The sequence below is a fragment of the Gavia stellata genome, chromosome 3 (genome assembly GCF_030936135.1).
Source record: "Gavia stellata isolate bGavSte3 chromosome 3, bGavSte3.hap2, whole genome shotgun sequence".
NCBI lineage: Eukaryota > Metazoa > Chordata > Aves > Gaviiformes > Gaviidae > Gavia > Gavia stellata.
In genome coordinates, this window is record NC_082596.1 from 18,018,868 (window position 1) to 18,036,486 (window position 17,619).

Consider the following 17,619-nt stretch of genomic DNA (forward strand, 5'->3'; position numbering starts at 1 on the left):
GTCTGTATTACAGTTTTGTTTATTGTTTTGCATTTGTATAACTTAAGATTCAGAAATACATCAAGTTTCTTTGTTTCCTTTTCCTATGTAATGAGTTCTTTGCTATCAATTCAGAAAAATATATGAATATATCTATAGCTGGAGCTTAAGGAAAACCTTGTGCTCGTTTTCGTATAATATTCTACCTTTGGATATGTGGGTACATAAGCAGATACTTAATAGACTAAGTCAGTAATGGCTTTTCAGTGTTAAGAGTTGTATATTATCCATGAAAACACACTATATGCCCAAAGTTGCCATAATTTGTGTTCTATATTCTTCAGCAAAATGCAGTATTGATTTATAAAAACTTTATAAGTAATAATAAATATGTTTTCTCCAGAATTACAGAGTAGTTCCTGTGGCAATCCAGGAGTTCCACCAAAGGGTATCTTGTATGGTACAAGATTTGATGTTGGTGACAAAATCCGATACAGCTGTGTAACTGGATATATTTTGGATGGCCACCCTCAGCTTACTTGCATAGCTAACTCTGTGAATACAGCGTCGTGGGATTTCCCCGTTCCTATCTGTAGAGGTAAGAGAAATGCTACAGTAATGTTCTCAAATATATACATTATATTTATTAGTATGAACAACTTTAAATCTCTGTTTTAATTATTAACTTTTAGACTGTAATTAAAAAAATAAAAGGCTTTTTGAATATTTTGATCTCTTGCTCACATATATTATGTATCTCAGCATATGCACCTACTCATTTTTAAGTCAATAGCCTATTAAAATTATATTTCTCATTTATTTTAAAATATATGTAATGAAATAAGAACTAGAAACCTAGTGAAAAGTAGGGTATAAATTGTCTGTATTCAACATGTTTACAACTCTGGGAATGTAAATTTGGGATCCATTAAGACTTCCTAAGGACTGACTTTTTGTCAAGTATTAAATTGGATATTGAGCAAACAGAAGTTTGAAACGACCAAAACAATTGAGTTAGAGGGACTTCCCCTCATTCTCAGTCAAATTTGGTATCTTAAGATTTCTGTGTAGGATATCCCTGGTATTCTAACAAATATTGTAGGACAAATCCTTGTCTCTTGCTCATGTTAGAAATATGGCAGCAGTAGGGAATCCTATTTTACCGGTAAATCTTATTTTCTGAGACTATTAGAGAGAAATAATGTTTGCAGAGTAATGAAAGGAGCTAAGCTGATAAAATGGAGAAACTATCACTACTATACACAACCAAATACAATAAAGATAGTATTTTGATGAAACACTGTTATGTCAGGCAAGCTTGAGATCTTTTTCTGGATTCACAGGTTAACTTTACAGAATGTAACATCTATATTTGTCTAAAAAAATTGATGCAGTCTTTCAGGGGCTACAAAAACATTACAACTGAAATTAATATTCTGATAAATTTCTGATTAAAAAAAAAGAAAATTCAGTTGGATTAAAACCTGGTTAACCAGTGCCACAAAAAAGTAGTTATATATGGGAAATGTGTATCATTGGAAATTGTTCCTCTTCTTGGCTTAGAGCTATTTAATATGTTTATTCATGATCTTGAAGAAAATGCAAAGTTATTACTTTTAATAATACTGTTTTCTAGTAAAATTATTTATAATTCCCAAATCCTCCCCTCCTACTTCCTAGAAAAATGCTAGCTAATAATGAAGAAGATACACAATCAAGGCATAAATCCAAATTTTGTTTGTGGAGATATCATAAAAATATTTGATGAGAATATGTTAACTTGCACAAAACTTACACTTGTAACAAAGTAGAAGGCTAATGAACCATTGTTGAAATTCTTGCTCTGCCAATTTTGAAATGAATTGGCATATAAAAATTGTACTTTTAAATGAAGAAGATGAGACACTTGAACCTGATGCTTCCACTTGCCAGTCCGTCATCACAGTCACAGTGTTACACATGCTTTCTTTTGATACAATGTTTTTCAGTAGAACTTTGGATAGATTTTGTTTTTATTCCAAGGGGATGTGAAAATACACAGTGAAAATTTGAACTGGAATGATAAGCTCCCAAAGTAGTCCTGTGGTTAAACATAACTCTAGTGTATAAGCAGAAGATTATCACATAAGAATATGAAAAACGTATTTCTTTTCATTCATGATTGGAGGTAATTATCTGAATAAGGCAAAATAGAGTTGACAAATTGGAAAGGATTCAGAAGAAGAGGAAACAAGTTCTGTTAGGTTTCAAAATTGTCATTTTGTCTACACACTGAAGGAACTCAGACTTTTCTGTGTATGTGAAAGAGGATGAAGAGGTGACTTGATTTACTGCAGAAACTCCTGCAAAAGGGAAGACAGTGCTCTAATCAATAGCAGTGAAGAATCTAAGCTTGAAAAAAAAAAAAAAAAACAAAAAACAAGGTACACATTTTAATAGTGGTGGTTACGAATTACTGAAACATAACCTAGGAATGTGACAGATTCTTGATTTAAGTTTTAACACCAGGCATAATGGCTTAAAAGCTTAATGCACCAAACTACTGTTAAGGTATTTTTGGTCTATATTTGACAAAAAAATTAACTAATTATTTTCAATAGTTCCTTCTATGAGGCTACATTTGATATCAGAAACATCTAACTTTACATTCAATACAGAGGCCTTTGTGGTTCCGTTCTAATTAATTTGTCCTATTTTGTCTAATGCAATTATCCAACACAGAATTCTGCAGAAGGTTGCTAAAGGTGATTATCGACTAATGAGCTTCTTATCTCTTTCTCTCTGTTTGCCATGGAGACATTTTTTGATTAAACACTCATCTTTAAAGAGTTCCTCTGATAAATGTCTTATTGTTCCCTACCAATGGTCATTACATCTAAAACAGAGAATCTGGAGACAAACAAGTGAGGTGGTGTGTAATTTTGAGAGTGTATGTGTAAGAATTAATTTTTCTCAACACTAAACAACTTGACTACTGTTTTTTTGTAAATGGTCAGGTCTCTTCCAGACATGCAAATACTAGTTGTTCATTTTAATATAATTAGTTGGATTGGGGAAATACAGAGTATTTCAATGCCATGACCTAGGAAATATCATTGTCTGATTTGTTAGAAAAAACCTCCAAGAATAGCACAAAAGTATCATTTATTCAATATTAATGTGGGGGGTTTTGTCTGGTTTTTTGTTTTTACCTATAGAAAATAAATTGAACAAAGCTCTGAACTTAGAGCATGCTTAGATGTCAGCAGAGTTAAGCTCATAGATGTCTTTAGATCATCTGTGTGTAAATGTTATTGTCGTCTGCCTCTTGTAATTCAGAACAAGTAAATTTGGGGAGTAATTTTTTTTAGATAATTCCTTCTACATTGCCTTCATTTTGAATAAAGAGATCAGGAGGAGGTCATGCTTGTGTTTTAGCAATGTAATTCTTAAGGATTGATGTCTCAGTGAGAGGAATTTCACTGGAATCAACAGTGCTTTGTATCGCCACAAACATCCATACATGAGACCTTATTACATGCTTATGGTTTAAATTTGGTGCATAACACTGATCTTTGTATTTTTTTAAGTTATAAATTTTTAGGCCAAATTTTATTCATGAAGAAGAGTTATTCCTCAAATGGCTTCCTTTTTCTTTACTAGTATCCATAGGATTGTATTGCAAAATCAGTGCACATACCTAAGAATAGCTTTATTTCATATCCTGTTTCTCAGTGAACATAGTTCGAATGCACAAAGTTTTTCACCTATCTTTTGCACGTTCTGATATTCATTAAAATACTGTAATTTTTATTAGGTTTACTAGAAGTGCAAAAATACCTTAATTAAAAGAAAACTAAATTGGATTTATTGTGTTGTGGTCAATTATACTGTGCACAACCCATGACTAGTTTTTAAATAAAGTCTTCTTCCCTGACAAATTAATTTTGATAAGGTTGTTTTCAACAGTGAAACATGACAGCAGCTTTATCATATCACCTGTTCCTGAGATAATGTTGCAGCTTGCAGTTTCTCCATAATGCAGCAAGCTAGGAATAATTTACAAAGGCTAATAAATAAGGTTACATTTATACATAATATTGTCATTCTATAAAGGTTATAATAATTAGACACTTTCATAATCAAGGAAGCATTCTGACTTCTATATTTTTAAAGCTTTTCCTATTCCAGGGTAAAATGGATATTGTAAGAATCTTCATTCTAAAACTGTTTTTGTAGAATTCAGAAATTCCAAAAACAGAATTTAGTTTTATTTGTATTCCTAAAAGTTTTATTAAAATATTTTCACTATTGCCTGTACATATAGCTACAAAATATTTGTCACTATAAAACTTCTGTTCATATTTTTAATAAAAGGCTTTGTTTTTCCACTTGTTTGAATCGACATGCATTTTGGTCAGACAAGTGTACAACCCACTGACTGTAGGTACTTCTTTTACATGTACAAAATGCATTTCTGCTTTTTTGATTATTTATCTGGGAGGATATTGAGTTTTTTTCCATATTTTATCATGACAGGTAAAAGACTAAAGAGGTTGTTACTAAATTCCAAGTCTGGGAATTCTGTAATTCCCCTGCAACATATATATGTACATATAAAGATACATTTATTTTTACCTATCTGTATAGATGTATACTTAATTTCTTCTTCTTCACTGGATTTATTCCAAATAAACTGGATCAAGATATTTATCATCTCATATTTTAAAAAAATATCTACCAGGTGTCAAATTCAGTATTAGAATATTCAGCTCATTATTGAAGTATTTTGCTATTTCCAGAATGCACTGGAGAGGAAAATTTGTTAATTGCAAGTTACTTGCCTAATTCTGTGACTACATAGATACATGACTATGTATATTTCAACTACATGAGGTAAGTTTTAGCTGAGATAAAACAGAAAGCATCTTCAAATGAAATAAAAGTATACCTAAGAGTCTTGTAAACCCTCCAGTACACTTTCTTGAAGCGTATATATATGTTTATATATGGCCTATAATAGTACGGAATTTTGAAAAAAATATGAATTAAACTTCACAAACCTACCAAGCAATATTCATATAACAATAAAGCATTTCACAGACAGATAAATTTTGTTGCAGGTAGGTAAATGATTTTCTGACAGCGTGGCAAATAGAACCTGGTACTACAAGCAGTAAATAAGCTGACTCTGTCTTTGTGTCTTTGTTGTAAGCTGGGCTTTGTAGGCTGTGGGGACAACAAAGCAGGAGATAAAGTCAAAGTACTGCGCTTGATGCCATGCAGTGCATTAACTAGTGGAACTGACAATATACACAAAGGAAAATACAGTGCTCTAACTTAAAGGCAGGAACAAATTACATCTCACAGGGAACAAGTAATTTTTTGTCTGAAGCCAGTTCTTATATACAAACAGCTGCCACTGCTTATTCTTGGGAAAAGCCCCAGTGTAGCTGTATGAGACTGGATTAAAAACATGTTGGATTATTTAAAGAAAGTTAAAAAGAAAACCAACAAAAATAATTTTAGAATGATGTATTTTTATATAAGATATGAAGATGTCTTGACATTAATGAATGAGCATTTTTTCAGAGATTGTTCCACAGATCCTTTTTGGGACATTATAAATCAGTGGCTTAGAATGGCCAACACTCTTATGATTGGTACATTAAAAAATGTAAATGGTCTACAAATGGCAATGATGCTCCCCTAGAATTAGAGAAGTTAATTAAGACTGGGGGGGGAAGGAGGAGAAATAATGAAAAAGGTCTACTGTTTTATTGAAATATTAATATAATATAGATGCTGTTTTCAAGTAGAATGCTGTGTGCTTTCAAGCAGGGCCCAGAAGCTCTGCAAAATAATACCCTGAATGACTTTTTTTATGAAGAAAGTTACATTACCTTTTGTTGCTTTGAATTTTTGCAATAAAAGAACTTTGTGAGTTCTGTATTTTAGTTATCTTTAAAATGTGTAATTTTTAAGATCAATAGAGTCAAACTTTTGCCTCCATAAAAAGCATTGAGATTGCTCTCCAGTATACCCTACCATATTTGTCTTTTCTCATTATATTATTCTCAGGATAGTATCTGGTTCTCATTATCAGGGTCATTTCACATAAATACCCAGTGTACTTAAGTGAACAAATATATCTGATCCTGAAGAACTGGAAATACCCACATGAATTTTAATGTGTAATCAGATCCATGGATTTCTTATTATTCAAAGTAGTGGTGAAATTTTACTGAATTATTCAAAGTTACTTTAAGTCATTATTGATGTGTTGTGAACCAGGAAATTGGTACAGAAATATAAATGTTTATTATATTAGAATTACCATATATTCCTAACACTAATGCTAAAATATACTAGTTTTACTGTGCTAATAAAAACTCTATAAGCATTACTAATATATATAGTGTCTGTTAAATGGAACTCACTGAAAATATACAAGCAATAATAATCATCTAACAGCATGCATTCCTTAACCAAACAACATTATTCCTGAGAGTTCCGATTAGTTTTAATACATTAGATTCATGTCCAAAACCTGTGTTTGTTCATTTATGATAATGATGGCCACATAACTAAGTTCTTATGATGAGTGGAGAACTGGAAGTACCCAGTGTGCTCACCTGTGAAAACATACAGCATGCAATGATGTGCTACTGTAGTAGTGAAGATATTTAAAAAAAAAAATTATTACTAATTTTTAGAAAGTAAGCTCAGTATCTGTATTGCCCATGGAATCAAGCATTTGTGGTAAGGCACAAACAAAAGGTCTCCAGGAGCTCTAGACAAATCTGGCCAAAGTCCCAGAATAATATTGTGTTTATTTACTGCAATCTGTAAATCTCCACGCTGGCCAAAAATACAGTGCCGGATTCCAATTTTCTAACTATATGAAGGAAAAAACCAAAGTGCACACATTTACGGGAATAAAGTTGTGGTTTAACTCTTCATTTACTCCTATTTCATTTAAAAGAAATACTGAAAAAGAAATATTTGGAGATTTAGTCCTCCTGCAGTTTGGGCATCAAGTAAAAATGCTGAGTCACTGCTTATTTCATGTCAAACTGAAAGTATAATGAAAATTACTTTCCAATGAAAATTTGTTCGTCTGAACAGGATTAGAAAAAGCAGAGATTTATGAATAGCAACAATGATCATAACTTCACAAACAAACTATTTTGGGAATTTTCCTCTCATTGGGAATGAAAGTTCAAAGGACTTCTGTCACTTACCCAAGTCATGTGGACATCATCCATACACCAAGGATTTTATAAAGTGTTCAGTTTCTATCATTACTAGGAACACCAAAGACTGAGGTCAAATTTTATAATCATTAACAAACACTAGCACCCCAGGAACCTGAGAAAATCAAATTAAGATGTCTGATACTCATTGAGCTAAGGTTTATCACTTTTAAATGGTACAGCAAATGGATTAAGAGTGCTGCTTCACTGAAGGGAGAAAGCAAAAGAATGAACAGCAGAATAATCAATAAATGGCTGCTCCAGATGCTCAAAGTACAGTAATAACAGCTCTTCTCTTTTTTCATCCCCTGATGATGCAACTGCTAGGATAGTCAATACTTTTCATGTAACACACAGTTATGTATCACTCATAGTACAGGATTAATAATTCCTGGGTGCTATCATCTTCCTTGTTTAATTGCATAGCCTCATTTCAGATTCAGTTAAGTCAGCAAAGTGGCTTGTCAACCGTTTGCTCTTTCTAGCTGTTGCAACACAGCCATGCTTGCTCTGGTTATTGTGGTATCTCTAGATGCATGGTTGGTCCATGATCCACTTTTGTTGGTCACCGCAGCTCTTCAAGCAAGTTTGAGTTGTGTAAGAAAAACAAGTATATATAACAGCTATATACGCATACTTAGAAAAATAACTACTATTTAAAAAGACCTCTTAAAAGGGACTCTGATCTCTCACCTTGCAAATTTATGACTTGCTTTCTGAGTCTGTAAACTCTTGCCTTAAATTAAGATCAGCTACTGCATGCCTCACACTCAGGCATAGTTTGATGGCTCTTTTGGGTACTATTTTTCATGTTATTACTGGTATAACATTTTCTTTATTACAGTTGTGTTTGGTTTTTTTTTTTTAAATAGAACGTTATTCAACTACAATAAAAAAACAAAATATAAATTCAACATATGTGTCGTGGTTTAACCCCAAATAGCAACTAAGCACCACACAGCTGCTCGCTCACTCCCCCCCTGCCCCAGCGGGATGGGGGAGAGAATCGGAAGAGTAAAAGTGAGAAAGCTCATGGGTTGAGATAAGAACAGTTTAATACATGAAATATAATAACAATAACAATAATATTATTATTAATAATAATAATGAAAAGGAAAATAACATCAGCAACAACAAAAAAAGAGAAATAAAACCCAAGAAAGACAAGTGATGCAAATGAAAACAATTGCTCACCACCCTCTGACTGACGCCCAGCCTGTCCCCAAGCAGCAGTTCCCTGGCCAGCTTTCCCCCTAGTTTATATACTGAGCATGACGCCATATGGTATGGAATATCCCTTTGGTCAGTTGGGGTCAGCTGTCCCACCTGTGTCCCCTCCCAACTTCTTGTGCACCCCCAGCCTACTCGCTGGTGGGGTGGTGTGAGAAGCAGAAAAGGCCTTGATGCTGTGTGAGCCCTGCTCAGCAGTAATGAAAACATCCCTGCATTATCATCACTGTTTCCAGCACAAATCCAGAACACAGCCCCATACTAGCTACTCTGAAGAAAATTAACTCTATCCCAGTCAAAACCAGCACATTCTCCACCCTTTATTCCATATCATTTATGTCATGCTCAGGTAGCACACTATCCAATACATTGTCATTACCTACCACCACCCTTCCCATCCTTTGATACAGTACACAGATATCATTCCCTTAGTCTATGGATCACCCCTGTGAAATGTCTGTAAAATGTCCATAAATACTCACAAATGTCCACAAAATGTCCATTGAGTTCATTTAGTCCATGGCTTTGGGGTCCATCTGTTATGGAGGTCACTCAGGAGAGGAGAGGTGCTGTGTTGTATGGAGTGATTGGGCACCAAAGCCAGCACAAGTCTGGTCACTGCTGCACCTGCACTGCTTCTTGTAAGGCTTGTCCTACATTGGTTCAGGTGGTTTCTGCTATAGTAATTCCTCTAACATGCAACTCCAATTATGGGTTACAACAATTAAAAGGTATTTCCATTACAGTCTCCACCCCTGGTCCCTTTGGGCCAGGTCATAGGGTTTTACATTGCAATGAACTCTTCCTTTTGCTCCTAATCCAGCTAGCAACAATGAGTTCCTGCTATAGCAATTCCTGTAACATGCAACTCAAATCATGGATTATTTTCACCCAGAATTAAATCACCTTGAGGTACACATTGGAATCCTCCAGCCTTCTGCATTACCCATCAAGTGCACCCAGGTCCTTGAGCAAAACCAATCCTGCGAATAGGTTTACCCTTTCCTGAGGAAGGAATAACTCAGACTGTTTTTCCCAAATTCCTTATATGTACTACGGGGATCTTATCTCCTTCCACAGTGCACAGGGGTTTTGATTGGGCAGGGCCAGGTCGACTGGCGGAGCCTCTAGTGTTAACTAGCCAAGCGGCTTCTGCTAAATGTGTATCCCGATGCTTGAATGTTCCAGCACCCATTGCTTTCAGTGTAGTTTTTAACAGTGCATTTTATCGTTCAATTTTCCCAGAGGCTGGTGCATGATAGGGGATGTGACGCACCCAGTGAATGCCATGCTCCTTGGCCCAGGCGTTAATGAGATTGTTTTAGAAGAAATTGTTGATTCAATTTGTTTCTGATTCAATTCTTTCAGGGGTGCCGTGTCGCCATAAGACTTGCTTTTCAAGGCCCAAGGTAGTGTTCTGGGCAGTGGCATGGGTCATGGGGTTTGTTTCCAACCATGCAGTATTTGCTTCCACCATTGTAAGCACATGCTGCTTACCGTGGCGGGTTCGTGGTAGTGTGATATAATCAACCTGCCAGGCTTCCCCGCATTGACATTTCAGCCATCATCCTCTATACCAAAAAGGCTTTAGCCGCTTAGCGTGTTTGACATTCATGGATAACCTGTGCAATGGCATCAATAGTCAAGTCCACTCCTCGATCACGAGCCCATTTGTATGTTGCATCCCTTCCTAGATGTCCTGATGTATCACGGGCCCATTAGCTCACCCTTATGTTCCCAATCCAGATCCACCTGAGCCACTTCAATTCTAGCAGCCTGGTCCACCTGTTCATTGTTTCCATGTTCTTCAGTGTCACGACTCTTGGGTATGTGAGCATCTACATTATGTACTTTTACCAGCAGGTTCTCTACCCGAGCAGCAATATCTTGCCATAATTCAGCAGCCCAGATGGCCTTACCTCTGCGCTGCCAGTTGCTCTGCTTCCAATGCTGTAGCCACCCCCACAGAGCATTTGCCACCATCCATGAGTCAACAGAGAGATGAAGTACTGGCCATTTTTCTCGTTCAGCAATATCTAAAGCCAGCTGAATGGCTTTCACCTCCGCAAACTGACTCGATTCACCTTGTCCTTCAGCAGTTTCTGCAACTTGTTGTGTAGGACTCCACACAGCAGCTTTCCACCTTCGATGTTGTCCCACAATACAACAGGATCCATCTGTAAACAGGGCATATTGCTTCTCAGTCTCTGACAATTTATTATACAGAGGGGCTTCTTCAGCACGAAATCACCTCCTCTGGCGACACTCCGAATTTTCGGCCCTCTGGCCAGTCCACAATCACTTCCAGGATTCCCAGATGGTCAGGGTTTCCCATGCGGGCCCGCTGAGTTATCAGTGCAACCCACTTACTCCATGTAGCATCAGTTGCGTGGTGCGTAGAGGGGACACTCCCTTTGAACATTCAGCCCAGCACAGGCAATCCAGGGGCCAAAAGAAGCTGTGCTTCAGTACCAACTACTTCTGAAGCAGCTCAAATTCCTTCATATGCTGCTAATGTTTCTTTTTCAGTTGGAGTGTAACGGGCTTCAGATCCCCTATATCCCCGGCTCCAAAACCGTAGGGGTCAACCTCGAGTCTCTGCTGGCGCTTTCTGCCAGAGGCTCCAGGTGGGGCCGTTATCCCGGCTGAGGTGTAAAGCACGTTTTTCACATCTTGTCCTGTCGGGACTGGCCCAAGTGCTACTGCACGGACTATCTCCCGTTTAATTTGTTCAAAGGCTTGCTGCTGCTCGGGGCCTCATTCAAACTCATTTTTCTTCTGGGTCACTCAATAGAGAGGGCTTACGATCAGACTATAACCTGGAATATGCATTCTCTAGAAACCCATGACACCTAAGAAAACTTGTGTTTCCTTTTTGTTATTGGGGCGACTGATACAGTGCCTGGTTTAGCCACAGTGTCTGTTGGTTTGTTTTCCCTCTTTTCTCCCTGAGGGTGCTTCATAATATCAAGCAATGTTTGGTAGATACTGGCCAGGGCACAGCACATTGCGGTAAGTTGTGCCTCTTTGGAGTAGCCATGGCACTTTTTTTTCAAACATTCTACCACTTCATCAGGATCCTGTAGTTGTTCAGGAGTAAAGTTCCAGACCATTGGACATAAGAAGTTCTCTAGATACCTACCCATATTCTCCCACATGCTGTGGCACCCATGACCATACTCTTGTGGAGCCTGGGTCATATTCCGAAATTGTTTGTTAACCTTAGACAAAACCAAAGCAATATTTCTAAGAAATACCAATAGAAGTATTTTAACTGGGTAGTTAAAATACTACTAGTAGGATGTTCAAGATACTGACAAGTTATTGTAATGAGGAAGACAACATCACAGAAGAAGGTAGCAAGGGTGCCGTTCTGTATTTCCTCCACAAAAAACCTCTCAGAGGAAGAAGTATAATTGTTAATTGTCTCCATGAGATGGTACCCAAAGCACAGTAACGGCTTCAGTACAGAGACCAAATACCAGATTAAGCTCAAGGTCAGTGTTTTAATGACAGATCTCCCAGGCAAAACATCACTAATCACTACACAACATAGCAAAATGAAAAAGCCAACACCAATCTTTAACAGGTACAGCAAAAAAAACCAAAACTATGGTGCAGATCAAATAAACAAATGATGTAGAGAACAGATGAATCAATATCATGACCTGTAACTTTTAACAGATAGAAATCCCTTCTAATATGTTCTTTTTCTCAAACCCTTCGTGCCCCACGTTGGGCGCCAAAAAGGACTGTCGTGGTTTAACCCCAGCCGGCAACTAAGCACCACACAGCCGCTCGCTTACTCTCCCCCTTGCCCCAGTGGGATGGGGGAGACAATCGGAAAAGTAAAAGTGAGAAAGTTCATGGGTTGAGATAAGAACAGTTTAACACATGAAATAAAATATAGTAGTAGTAGTAGTAGTAGTAGTAGTAGTAGTAGTAGTAGTAATAGTAATGAAAAGGAAAATAACATCAGCAACAACAAAAAAAGAGAAATAAAACCCAAGAAAGACAAGTGATGCAAATGAAAACAATTGCTCACCACCCTCTGACTGACGCCCAGCCTGTCCCCAAGCAGCAGTTCCCTGGCCAGCTTTCCCCCTAGTTTATATACTGAGCATGACGCCATATGGTATGGAATATCCCTTTGGTCAGTTGGGGTCAGCTGTCCCACCTGTGTCCCCTCCCAACTTCTTGTGCACCCCCAGCCTACTCGCTGGTGGGGTGGTGTGAGAAGCAGAAGAGGCCTTGACTCTGTGTAAGCACTTGCTCAGCAGTAACTAAAACATCCCTGCTTTATCAACACTGTTTCCAGCACAAATCCAGAACACAATCCCATACTAGCTACTATGAAGAAAATTAACTCTATCCAGACAAAACCAGCATGATATGGTTCCCGGGCCCTTTAACTAATTCTTCCTTCTCTCAACTATGCATCAGTAGAGCAAGATCCTCCCCTTTTGATCCTGTTTCCTCTGGAGCTGCCTGAAGAGTAGCTGAATATTTCAGTCATGTATAGTTGACATCATTTTTTTTATTTTTATTTTTTTACAGTAAGCTCTGTTTTATTTCACTTACAAATGGCCTTATGATCATCAGATGAAAGATATTATAAGTTACATATTTTTGTGAAATGCGTAGGATGCTAACTCATTACCATCATCCTGTTCTTTTTACTTCTGTAGGTATCAATTAAAAGGTATTTCCTTCTCTGTGCTAAGGATAATTCTCCTAAATTAAAACAAAAAAAAAGTCTCCCCGAATTCTCTTACTGATGCAGGTGTTTGCATATAATATTACAGTTTGTTCATTAGTAAAAAAAAGAAAAAAAACAACCACCCCAGTGGTTTTTATAATATTTTTCTTTATTTCAGTCCCAATAGTGATACATTTTTCTATTCATCCAAAAAGCCTTGATAAACCAGGTGTTCCTTTTCACATACATGTAATAATTTCCCACTATTATTTAAAGAATTATAGTTATCAAAGAGGCCAGAGTACATTTCATGATTTTTGGGTTGAATTTCATATATATCAATTTAACTCATTCATTTTATGTGAGTACAGAAACTGCAGCTAAGACTGAGCTTTTCTAGGCTTTGGAAAGTTTAGGATAGTTTTTGATGGCCTTCCTGTGGTGAGCCTATCCATTCAAAAATTCAAAGAAGTACAGGTCCTTAAGACCTTTGCAAGCAAGTTATTTCTATTCTTCAGTACAAAGAAGTTTTCTCTGCATCCCTAGTCACTTGTATTTGAAAATGATACTACCGTATTACAGTTAAGCAATGTAGTGTGTAAGTGTATGAGTTTAGATTCCTGCAAAGTTTAACTAAGTAGTTTCCTTGGACAGACCTTGATTTTAATATCTATTTTTACACTATTAAAGAGCTAAAAAAACCCCCAAGGAAATAGATTTCAAGTTATCTCAGAGTCTAAGAACTGTTGCAGGGATGTATTTTTAACCAAACCTTTTCTACATTTTCATGTGTTTTTTTCTTTTCAAGGAAGGTGATATTAAAAACCTTGAACACTGAATGGATTTTTTTTTCTTAGTTCCTAGAACAGAAAAAAAAAAATTATTTGAACTCATTGGATTAGTGGTGTGTAATGGATTTGCATTGTAAAAATATATCCATGGCTTTTTAGAATATAATTTCTGTATTTGGGATTGTGCGTTGAAGCACGTGACATTGTTTTTGGAGGTTTGGATTTTTCAGTAGGAGTCAGGTTATCCAATGACTATGTTGATTAGCAGGTTATGTTTTACTAGTTCTTTCAGTGTTCTGTAATTGTTAAAAACAGTGGTACCATATGCCTAACATGATATCTGATTTTTCCTCTGAATTGTGATTCTCCTTAGAGCATGCATATAACTACATAACAGAATATTCATGTTTGTGAACAAGCTTTCTGCTGATTGCTTCTAGTTTTGACTGTTAACACTTTTTGTATCATTGTTTATCAAACATATTTTAAATAGTACATAAGCTACTAGGACATTATCAAAATGTAAAAACCTGCAGCATACATACCAGTTAAAAACAGCTTAAGGTGAAATGCCTGTATAACACAGATGTGTTGAGATGGGAAGGGGAGATAACTCAGGAGAACTTCTTTTTCTTTGCCTCAGTGCATTGCAACAGTATTCGGAGCAGAGATTTATCCTTCTGATTTATCCTGCAAGAAACTTTTTCTGCTACTACATAGGTACCCTAAAACCTTGCTGTCTGTGTCTGCTTGTGACCTCAGGTTGTCCTCCAGCTAAGTAAAATTCAGCTGTAGGTACTGGGTAGGTGGATGGGGAGGAAGTCAACTTCTATTGAGCAAATGGGTTGATTTGAATTAGAATTTGTTGTGTACCAAATAAAGAGCCAGGGAAGCTATATGGTGGCTTGTCTGGCACAGTAATGCTTTCTGAAAGGCTGTACAGAAACCATATTCAAGAATACAGACAGGGAATACAGTGACATGGATGAAACAATTTAATAGCGCTAGATCAAAAGAAAAGAGATTAATTTAAAATGCAGATAACAGGTGGAAACACTCACAAAACTGCACAGGCTATACGAAGTGAAAAAGACATATGTCTTATTATAAAAAAAATATAATGCATTGCTAAATGAGAGTTCTTCCAATGAACTTAATAGTGATGGTAACAGGCAAAAAAGTAAATAACAGGGAAGCAGGCAAGACTAAGGATTTGAAGGATGATGCTGCAACAGAGATACTATACCTTAAAAATCACAGAATCATAGAATGGTTTGGGTTGGAAGGGACCTTAAAGATCATCTAGTTCCAACCCTCCTGCCATGGGCAGGGACACCTTCCACAAGACCAGGGTGCTCAAAGTCCCGTCCAACCTGGCCTTGAACACTTCCAGGGAAGGGGCATCCACAACTTCTCTCGGCAACCTGTTCCAGTGCCTCACCACCCTCATGGTGAAGAATTTCTTCCTTATATCTAATCTAAATCTACCCTCTTTCAGCTTAAAGCCATTACCCCTTGTCCTATCACTACGTGCCCTTGTAAAAGGTCCCTCTCCAGCTTTCTTGTAGGCCCCTTTCACGTACTGGAAGGCTGCTATAAGGTCTCCCCAGAGCCTTCTCTTCTCCAGGCTGAACAACCCCAACACTCTCAGCCTGTGCTCATAGGAGAGGTTCTCCAGCCCTCTGATCATCTTTGTGGCCCTCCTCTGGACTCGCTCCAACAGGTCCATGTCCTTCTTGTGTTGGGGGCCCCAGAGCTGAATTCAGTACTCCAGGTGGGGTCTCACGAGTGCTGAGTAGAGGGGCAGAATCACCTCCCTTGACTTGCTGGTCACGCTTCTTTTGATGCAGCCCAGGATATGGTTGGCTTTCTGGGCTGCAAGTGCGCACTGCCAGCTCATGTTGAGCTTCTCGTCAACCAACACCCCCAAGTCCTTCTCCTGAGGGATGCTCTCAATCCATTCTCCTAAGGGATGCTCTCAATCCATTCTCCTAAGGAAGAAGGAAAAGGAAAACCTTTTATAAGAGTGTAAGAATTTTGGAAAGGGAAGATTTTATCTAGGAAGCCTGCTATCTGACTTCCCTTTTAGTATAAATCTGAATTAATTTTGTATGTTAGATCCGTAGTACCCGTTTCCCATCCTACCTTTTACAGAACTCCTAAGATGACTCTGGAAAACCATATGTAAATCCAGGATGATATGCATCTGCACATAAATCTGTCTTTCAGAACTGTAGTTTTCAGGCATTTGTTCTATTAAATTTTCTGCCTCTCATAACTCTGGAATTATGCCAAAAGATTGCTTTAAGTATCATAAGCTAATGTTGCTTTACAAACGGAATTTCTTCCGCAGCACAAGTTAATTCTTAGATTCCAGATATGATTTATGATTTTGGTCAGTGAGAAAAATTATTTTACAGTTTTTCCAGGCTCTGTGTACTGGAAAAACTACATGTTAATCTGTTTTTGCAGTATCTTCTCCAGTCTGTGATAACACATTGATGTTTATGTGGTTTTTTTCTCCATTATGAATACTACCTTCTGCCCACCACCTAGAGTCTTGGATATATTCCTTGGCCTAAGGTTCATATCCGCATAGAAGAGCCAGACAAAAAGGGTCATGTATCCTGAAGTGCTAAGCATGACACTGCATGGTAATTCTGTCTGTTTTGCGCTATTACATATAGACCTAAAACCATGCTAATTTCAGTTATCTTTGGATTAAATTTGTCTGTGTCTCAGGTCTACCATGCTATTTGCAAGACTACCTGCCATTTTGAACAAGGATGCTATAATGATCTTGCTATTAGCCAAATAATTTTCTCTCAGACATAAATTCCAACACTGCATATTATCTGCTTTGTGCCGGCACTATGGAGATGGTTTACAGACATTAGTGATTCTGTAGTCCTCTAGTCCCAGAATAAATTAATATATAATCTGCACATTGTCAGCTCAGGAGTTGGCAGGCTTGGTAGACTCTGACGCACTTCAGACGTTTCCTGGCTAGGTTAGCACACAGAAAATACGAGTGAGAGATTTTCTAAATGTGCACAAATAATTACACTAAAAGCTCCCTTTTCTGTCATCCCCAGTATTTCAGTCTTCCAATCTTTGTAAAGATCAGTCTTTCTTCTTAATCATTTTAGCATCATTTGCATAACAGTCTGAGAGACCTATGGTCCACATCAAGATGCTGCTAGTAAAGAGCTTTGCCATCAATATTTAGATAGTTTATAAACAATAGCTTGAAACTTGTCAGCAACTCCTGGAATGTTAACAGAACAAGTTTATTTCTCGACAGTGTTCAGATACTTCTGTTAGATAAGAGCTTTCACTTAATGGATCAATATTATACACATTTATAGAAAAATATGTACAAAGTTAAGGTTTAAGTATAAGCATTAAATCTAACAAACAAACAAACAAACTTCCTTAAGTTAATGATGACTGTCATATAACTTGTAAATTGAGGAAAGAAAATGGAATTCTGGAACAAAAATACATTTTTCTTTTAAGTTTTGTTCCCCTACCTGTCATTTATTCAGAGAGTTCTGAAGACAAACTGTTCATGTCTAAGTATAACATTTGTTGTAGCTACCTCCGAAGATTTCATGTAGTAAAACTACCATTTCAGCTTCATATCAAAATCTAAAGCAAACCAAAATAGCAAATGAAGATAAAT

The 17,619-nt window shown here is 37.0% G+C and overlaps 1 protein-coding gene across 3 annotated transcripts in view; it reads left to right on the forward strand.

Moving 5' to 3' along the window:
* CSMD3 (CUB and Sushi multiple domains 3) overlaps positions 1 to 17,619 on the forward strand; it is a 731,455-nt gene that overhangs the window by 168,062 nt on the left and 545,774 nt on the right. For all 3 annotated transcript variants that reach the window (XM_059815714.1, XM_059815715.1, XM_059815716.1), the window contains exon 4: positions 383 to 577. In XM_059815714.1, the coding sequence (XP_059671697.1) occupies positions 383 to 577 (195 nt within the window). The remainder of the gene's footprint in view (positions 1 to 382; positions 578 to 17,619) is intronic.